At 54.1% G+C, this 8,224-nt stretch overlaps 2 protein-coding genes across 2 annotated transcripts in view; one reads left to right on the top strand and one right to left on the bottom strand.

Moving 5' to 3' along the window:
- The window catches only part of LOC141972344 (TAF6-like RNA polymerase II p300/CBP-associated factor-associated factor 65 kDa subunit 6L), a 3,701-nt gene extending 2,741 nt beyond the window's left edge, over positions 1-960 (bottom strand). The window contains exon 1 of the mRNA XM_074930221.1: positions 907-960. Within this exon, the coding sequence (XP_074786322.1) occupies positions 907-960 (54 nt within the window). The remainder of the gene's footprint in view (positions 1-906) is intronic.
- Positions 961-1,025: 65 nt separating this feature from the next.
- NXF1 (nuclear RNA export factor 1) lies at positions 1,026-7,995 on the top strand. Its single transcript, XM_074930238.1, is given in 17 exon segments — positions 1,026-1,103; positions 1,207-1,276; positions 1,381-1,469; positions 1,568-1,675; positions 1,884-1,968; positions 1,971-1,992; positions 3,535-3,571; positions 4,246-4,314; positions 4,439-4,494; positions 4,614-4,721; positions 4,828-4,886; positions 5,020-5,135; positions 6,014-6,056; positions 6,413-6,485; positions 7,445-7,627; positions 7,715-7,775; positions 7,870-7,995. Coding segments are annotated over 16 exon segments (1,212 nt in total). The 5' UTR covers positions 1,026-1,103; positions 1,207-1,212; the 3' UTR covers positions 7,909-7,995.
- The last annotated feature ends 229 nt before the right edge of the window (positions 7,996-8,224 follow it).

The raw sequence follows: 8,224 nt of genomic DNA, 5'->3' as shown, positions 1-8,224 counted from the left end.
CTTTTTTTTTTTTTACCCAACAGTTTTTTCCATGTTTTTTTTCCTGTGAGGTTTTTTCCGCGGCTTTTTCCATGTTTTTTTTCAATGTTTTTTTCCTTTCTCTTTTCCCTGGTGTTTTTTTTCTTCAACACTTTCTCCATGTTTTTTTTCTTCTCCCCCAGTGGCTTTTTCCATGGCTTTTCCATTATTTTTTTCCCTGTCACTTTTTTTTGTGGCTTTTTCTATGTTTTTTTCTCCCAACACTTTTTCCATGGTTCTTTTCCGTGGCTTTTCTTTTTTTCTGTGTCTTTTTTTTCCCATGTTTTTTTTTCCTGTTTTTTTTATTTCTTCCCCCAGGTCTTCTCCCAACACTTTTTCATCTTTCCTTTCCACAGCTTGCTTTTTTTTTCTTTTCCATGACCTTTTTCCCATGGCTTTTTTCTGATTTTCCTTCCCCCCATTTTTTGTCTCTTTTTTTCCCCAGTTTTTGGTCTCTTTTTTTCCCCAGTTTTTGGTCTCTTTTTTTCCCCAGTTTTTGGTCTCTTTTTTTCCCCAGTTTTTGGTCTCTTTTTTTCCCCAGTTTTTGGTCTCTTTTTTTCCCCAGTTTTTGGTCTCTTTTTTCCCCAGTTTTTGGTCTCTTTTTTTCCCCAGTTTTTGGTCTCTTTTTTTCCCCAGTTTTTGGTCTCTTTTTTCCCCAGTTTTTGGTCTCTTTTTTTCCCCAGTTTTTGGTCTCTTTTTTTCCCCAGTTTTTGGTCTCTTTTTTTCCCCAGTTTTTGGTCTCTTTTTTTCCCCAGTTTTTGGTCTCTTTTTTCCCCAGTTTTTGGTCTCTTTTTTTCCCCAGTTTTTGGTCTCTTTTTTTCCCCAGTTTTTGGTCTCTTTTTTTCATTCCCCCAACAGCTTTTTTTCTGTGTTTTTTCCCCCCGACACCTTTTCCAACAACTCCCCGTCTTTCCCACTGCTCTCCCCACGCTTCCAGAACATTCCTTCGGGGGCAGGAGCCCTCCCCACTCCCCCCAACACCCCTCTCCACCTCCTCCCCGCAGGTTGTCATCGTCATCAACTCCTCAGCTCCTCCCCAGTCGCTTCAAAACGAGCTGAAACCGGAGGAGGTTGAGCAACTGAAGGTGAGCGGGGAGGGACGGGCGGGCTCGGGGCTCGGAGGAGGAGGAGGATGAGGGGGAGGAAGAGCCAACCCCACATGGTTTCACCCTCGTTTTCTCACCGCAGCTTTGCATGAGCAAGAGATACGACGGTTCCCAACGAGCTTTGGACCTCAAAAGCCTCCGCGTCGACCCAGGTAGGCCGCAGGTTGGGAGGTGTGGGGGTGGTTTAGGGGGTTACGACACCCCTAAATTTCTTTTTTTTTTTTTTTTTTTTAATTAATTTAAATTTTTTTCCCAGATTTGGTCTCTCAGAGCATTGACGTGGTGCTGAACCAGCGGAGCTGCATGCTGGTCGTGCTACGCATCATCGAGGACAACATCCCCGAGGTACCAGACACACCCCTTACACCCCCTAAATCCACCTGTAGCCCCCCCAAACCCCCTCCCATATCCCCTGAACCCCCATTTTTCCTCCCCACTCGCAGCTACAGTCCTTAAATCTGAGCAGCAACAAACTCTACCGCCTGGATGATCTTTCTGAACTGGCCCAAAAAGCCTCCGGCCTCAAGATCCTCGACCTCTCTCGCAACGAGGTGTGTTCCCCCCTCCTTTAACCCCCCCAAACTCCCTTTTTTTTTTTTTTTTTTTTTTCCCCGTGGCCATTCCCCTCAACTCCCTTTTTTTTTTTTTTTTTTTCCGTGGCCATTCTCTCAACTCCCTTTTTTTTTTTTTTTTTCCCCGTGGCCAGTCTCTCAACTCCCTTTTTTTTTTTTTTATTTTTTTTTTTTCTCCCCCTTACAGCTGAAATCAGACCGCGAGCTGGATAAAGTGAAAGGCCTCAAACTGGAGGAACTCTGGCTCGATGGAAACCCCCTCTGCGATGCTTTCCGGACCAATCCACCTACATCAGGTCAGTGTTAGCCCTGGGGCGGCCCCAAAGGGCCCGTGGGCCGCCCCTGCTCCGCGGGGGGCAACCTGACAAGATGAAGAGAGGCCACCCCCCCCCCTCCCCGTCTCCCCAACCCTTTTCCCTTTTACATCTACCTCTCCCTTCATGCTTTCTACTCGACGGTGCCCGGATTCCCCCCATTCCTCCCTTTTTTTTCCCCCGTCCCCGTCTCTCCTCCTTTTATTTTTTTTTTTTATTTTATTTCTTCACCAAGCTCCCCTCCCTCCCTTTCCCTCTCCAAAGGCGTCGTGGCACGTAGCCAAATCGGGCCGTCGGTTGCCCGTTTGCCGTCGGTCGGCCGAGCTGTTTTCAGCTACATCAGAACCCTGCTCCTTCCTCTTCCTCCTCTTCCTCCTTTTGGGTCACGCAGCCTTTTCTCCACCACATCCCACTCCCTACCTGCTCCCTCCGTGGCGCAAACGGGGCTCCTGACCCCTCTCTGCCCTTGCCGACGGGCATTCAGGGGGCTACCAAAACACAACGCGGGGCCGTCATCTTGTTGCCCGCCCCCTCTCCCTGCCTTTTTTTCTTAATTCTTTTTTTTTTTTTCTTTTAAAAAAAAAAACCAAACAAAAACCACCCACGTTTGGCCCTCAACGATGGCTGGTTAGCCAGAGACGGGTAAGATTCCTCACGGGAGGAACAACCTAAGACAGGCACAGCCGTGCAGTGGCCAAACGCAACCGCCCGGTAGCCGCGATGGTTAGGGCTGGGTGAAAGGAGGCAGCGGGGCAAGAAAAAAGTTTTTGGTAGCCCAGACCTGACGCAGGTCGCCCAGCTCGCCCCCGGGCAGGTCCCCCCCGTGCTATAACTCTGGGGAAACATCACCGACACCCCCCCCCCCAATCTCAAAGCACGGGCAAGGGCCTCGGCTCCGGCGGCGCGGCCCGACGCGCTCTCGAGGGGCTCGGGAGGGAGGGGGATGAAGGAGAAAAGGCTCCCACCCCCCCCAATCTCTGTGCCCGCCTCAATTTCGAAAGGAGGGGCCCCCAAAATTACACCCCCCCCCCCCCCCCAATACAAAGCAGGAGCTCTGCAGCTGCAAACAGCTGGGTCGTGCCAACGGTCGCGCCGCGAGCGGCGAGGAATTTTTTAATCCAATTTATTTATTTTCCCCTCCCCTTTCCGCCCCCCGTCCCCGTCCCCCCCCCCCGTCCTCCCTACTCCTCCGGGCACCCACGTTTAGGTGAGTACAAGCCAGGTAAGTCCTCAGGTAGCCCAAAGGGCTACCGAATGCGGCCTGAGATTCTCACACCCCCCCAGGGGCAGGGGCAGCCCCGGGGTTGGGGGGGGGGGGGGGGAAAGACCCTGAGGAAGAGGATGGGGGGGGTGGGGGGGGGGGGGGAGGAATGATTCAGTTTTGGGGTGGCCCCGGCACGTGCCCTCGTGCTTAATGGCTGACGGGGGGGGCGGGCTGCGTGTGTTGTGGGATGGGGGGGGGACAAGGCCTGGCCCCGGGCAGGTAGCCCGGTTGCCACCCTGACTCTTGTTGCCCTTCGACAGCTCTGTCAGAGAGAGATTCCCGAAGCTGCTGCGACTGGTGAGTGAGGGGGGGGACACCCCCCCGCCCCCCCCCCCCCCCCGAGTTTGGCTGGGGAGGGGGCTTTGAGCTTTTCTGAGGGGCTGGGGGGGGGCCACAAGGAGCTTTTCTAAGGGTAAATAAGGGTCTGGGGGGGGGGAATGAGCCTTTTGGGGGGGACAGGAGGGAGCTAGGGGGGCCTTAATGAGCTTTTGGGGGGGGCTGAGGGGAGAAAAGAGGGAGCTGGGGGGTACTGAGTCTGGGGGGGGGGGGGCCTGAGCCTTTCTAAGGGGCTGGGGGGCACTGAGCCTTTTTGGGGGGGGGGACGGGAGGGGTCTGGGGGGGGCACCCTGAGCCTTTCTAGGGGGCTGGGGGGGGCACTGAGCCTTTTGGGGGGGGGACAGGAGGGGTCTGGGGGGGCCCTGAGCCTTTTGGGGGGGGCAGAAGGGAGCTGGAGGGGGTCAGGATGAGTCTGGGGGGGCTCCCTGAGCCTTTCTAGGGGGCTGGGGGGGGCACTGAGCCTTTTGGGGGGGGGGACAGGAGGGGTCTGGGGGGGCCCTGAGCCTTTTGGGGGGCTCTGAGCCTTTTTGGGGTTTAAAGAGGGCTGGGGGGGTGCCAGAACCTTCCCGGAGGGGGGGCGTAAGGAAATTTTCGCCCCCCCATCCTCATCTCTCTGTGTGTGTCCCCCCCTCCAGGACGGCCACGAGCTCCCCCCACCCATCGCTTTCGACGTGGAGGCGCCCACGACGCTGCCTCCTTGCAAGGTAAGAAAACCGGGGGTGGGGGGCCAAAAAACGGGGTGTGGGGGGGGACGGACACCCTTCACCTGAAGGGGGGGGGGGGGGCTCAGAAATAATTTCTTTGCCCGCCCCCCAATCTTATTTTTAGGGCAGTTACTTTGGCTCCGACGACTTAAAGGCTTTAGTGCTGCGGTTTCTACAGCAGTAAGTGCCACAGGGGGTTTTGCCCCCCGCCCCCAATTTTTTTCCACACCCTTTTAGGGCCCCCCCCCGGTTTGTTTTTTTTTTTTTTACACCCCTCTGCGTGTCCCCCCCCCCCGCAGGTATTATTCCATTTACGACTCCAGTGACAGGCAGGGGCTGCTGGATGCGTATCACGACGGGGCTTGTTGCTCCCTCAGCATCCCCTTTGGACCTCAAAACCCCCCCAGGTACCTCCTGTTCCCCCCCCCCAATACCCCTCATAGGATTGGGGCAATAAATAGTGACCCCCCCATAAAAATTCCATCACAATTTAACTTTTTTTTTCCCTCCCAGGAACAGTCTGAACGAATATTTTAAGGACAGCAGAAACGTCAAGAAGCTGAAAGACCCAAGTAAGCCCCCGCTTAGTTGCTCCCCCCAACCCTGAGCCGTTTTAGGGGAAAAAAATCGGGGGGGGCTGTTGGTTTTTTTTTTTTTTGGAGGGGGTGTTCAGTGTTTTTTTTATTTTTTTGCCCCCCTCCCCAGCCATGCGCTTCAAGCTTCTCAAGCACACGCGACTCAATGTCGTGGCTTTTCTCAACGAACTTCCCAAAACCCAACACGACGTCAACTCCTTCATGGTGGATATTTGTGCGCAGACGGTGAGTGTTGAGGGGGGGGGAGCTGGGGGGGGCCCCCCCTGAGTCTTTTTGGGGGGCTGGGGAGTGACCCTGAGCCTTTTTGGGGGAGTAGGAAAGGGTTGGGGGTGGCTGAGGGGGACATAAAAAGCTTTTAGGGGGCTGGGGGGGGGCGGGCCCTGAGTCTTTCTGGGGGGCTGAGGGGGAGCCCTGAGATTTTGGGGGGGGCAGGAGGGAGTTGGGGGGGGCATTGAGCCTTTCTGGAGGAGCAGGAAAGGGTTGGGGGGGCGCTGAGTCTTTTTGGGGGGCTGAGGGGGAGCCCTGAGATTTTGGGGGGGGCAGGAGGGAGTTGGGGGGGGCATTGAGCCTTTCTGGAGGAGCAGGAAAGGGTTGGGGGGGCGCTGAGTCTTTTTGGGGGGCTGGGGGGGGCCCTGAGTCTTTTTGGGGGGCTGAGGGGGAGCCCTGAGATTTTGGGGGGGGCAGGAGGGAGTTGGGGGGGGCATTGAGCCTTTCTGGAGGAGCAGGAAAGGGTTGGGGGGGGCCCTGAGTCTTTTTGGGGGGCTGGGGGGGGGCCTTGAGCCTTTTTGTGGGGCTGGGGGGGAGCTCTGAGATTTTGGGGGGGGCACTGAGACTTTCTGGGGGAGCAGGAAAGAGTTGGGGGGGGGGTCCCCTGAGCCAGGCTGGGGGGGCCACTAAGACTTTCAGGGGGACAGGAAAGGGCTGGGGGGGTCCCTGGGGTGGCTTGGGGGGGCCCTGAGCCTTTTTGGGGGGCTGGGGGGGGGCCCTGACTGTTTCTGGGGGGCAGGAGGGGGCTCGGGGGGGGGGGATTTGGGCTTTGTGGCCCCCACAACCCCCCAGGACCCCCCCAGTCTCACACCTCCCCCCCGCAATGTCTCTCCCAGAACACTCTGCTCTGCTTCACCGTGCACGGCATCTTCAAGGAGGGTGAGTTCATCTTCATCCTCCTCCTCCTCCTCCTCCTCCTCTTCCCCATAAGCCCTTCCTCCTCCTCCTCTTCCCCATAAGCCCTTCCTCCTCCTCCTCTTCCCCATAAGCCCTTCCTCCTCCTCCTCTTCCCCATAAGCCCTTCCTCCTCCTCCTCTTCCCCATAAGCCCTTCCTCCTCCTCCTCTTCCCCATAAGCCCTTCCTCCTCCTCCTCTTCCCCATAAGTCTTCCTCCTCCTCCTCTTCCCCATAAGTCTTCCTCCTCCTCCTCTTCCCCATAAGTCTTCCTCCTCCTCCTCCTCTTCCTCCTCCCCACAAGCCTTCCTCCCGTCACCTCCTCTCCCTCTCTCCCGCAGTGGACGGCAAATCCCGGGACTCGGTGCGCGCTTTCACCCGCATGTTCATCGCCGTCCCGGCCGGCAACACCGGGTAAACGTCGCTTCGGTTTTAGATTTTTATGATTTTTTTTTTTTTTAAGTTTCGGGGTGTGGGGAGGGGGCATGTCCCCCTTTCTTCCTCGTAAGAAATTCCCGGAGCCGACGACGGGACAAAAAATGGGGAGAAATGGAGTGAAAAATCCTGGGGTGGTTCCGCTCGGCGCTGGGTCTGGTTTTAAACTCAAAAGGGGAGATTTAGACTAAATAGAATGAAGAAATTTTGTAGGGATAGAGTTTTAAACTAAAAGGGGAGATTTAGACTAAATAGTACAAAGAGATTTTTAGGGTTGAGGTTTTAAATTAAAAGTTTCAGACTAAATAGAATGAAAGTTTTTAGGGACACGGTTTTAAACTAAAAACCAGAGATTTAGACTAAATAGGAAGAAATTTTTTAGGGTTATGGTTTTAAATTAAAAGGGGAGATTTAGACTAAATAGAAGGAAGAAATTTTTTAGGGTCGTGGTTTTAAACAAAAAGCGGAGATTTTGGCTAAATGAAGGAATAGTTTAGGGATACAGTTTTAAACTAAAAAACCAGAGATTTAGACTAAGAGTGAAGAAATATTTTAGGGTCATGGTTTTAAAATAAAGGGGAAATTTAGACTGAATACTACGAAGAAATTTTTAGGGTTGCGGTTTTAAATTAAAAGATTCGGACTAAATAGAATGAAATTTTTTAGGGTCGTGGTTTTAAACTAAAAGGGGAGATTTAGACTAAATAGAACGAAGAGAATTTTTAGGGTCGTGGTTTTAAACTAAAAAAAGAGATTTAGACTAAGAATGAAGAAATTTTTTTAGGATCCAGAGCCAGGCCTGGAGGAACCTGAAGCTCAGGAGCCATTTTGTGGTCACGAGGGTGACCCCAAAATCTGCAGAACCTCCGAAACCGTCGGGCGACTTCGGACCTCCACGCTAATTTTTTAAAAATTTATTTATTTATTTTAAATTTCAGCCTCTGCATCGTCAACGACGAGCTCTTCGTCCGCAACGCCACCACCGAGGAGATCCGCAAGGCCTTCCTCATGCCGGCGCCCACCCCTTCCTCCAGCCCCGTGCCCACCCTCTCGGCCGAGCAGCAGGAGATGTTGGCCGCCTTCTCCATGCAGTCAGGGATGAACCTCGAGTGGTCCCAGAAGTAAGTCCCAGAACCCCAAAAATCCCAAAATTTTTTTTTTTTTTTCCCCACACACCTTCCTCTTCCTCATCTTCTCCTTCACCACAGGTGCCTGCAGGATAATGACTGGGACTATGGCCGGGCCGGGCAAGTCTTCACCCAGCTGAAGGTGGGTTTTTTGGGGGGTTTTGAGCCACCTCCTCCATTTTGGGGGATCCTCCAAACCCCCAATTAACCCCCTCAAAACATTTTTCTCTTCGCAGCTGGAAGGCAAAATCCCAGAGGTGGCATTTCTCAAGTGAGCTGCCCACCCACCCACCCATCCATCTTCTCTCCGTTTTTCCCGGCCTTTTGTTCCTCAGCGTTTTGTAAATAAATCAATAATTCGACTCGTTTCAACTCTTCTGTGCTCGGGGGCGCTGCGCCTTTAAGGGGGCGGGGTTAAAGGGCAGCTTGGCTTCATGCCCGGCACCAAGATGGCGGCGCGGCGGGAAGGTTATAAAGGGCAGCTTGGCTTCATGCCCGACACCAAGATGGCGGCCGACGCCGCTTGTAGCAGTGGGGTGGGTGAACCGGAAGTTGTAGCGTGCGAACCGGAAGCGGGCCGGGCCTGAACCG

This window comes from Athene noctua, chromosome 32, assembly GCF_965140245.1.
Source record: "Athene noctua chromosome 32, bAthNoc1.hap1.1, whole genome shotgun sequence".
Classification (NCBI taxonomy): domain Eukaryota; kingdom Metazoa; phylum Chordata; class Aves; order Strigiformes; family Strigidae; genus Athene; species Athene noctua.
This window is presented reverse-complemented; position numbering and strand designations above follow the sequence as displayed.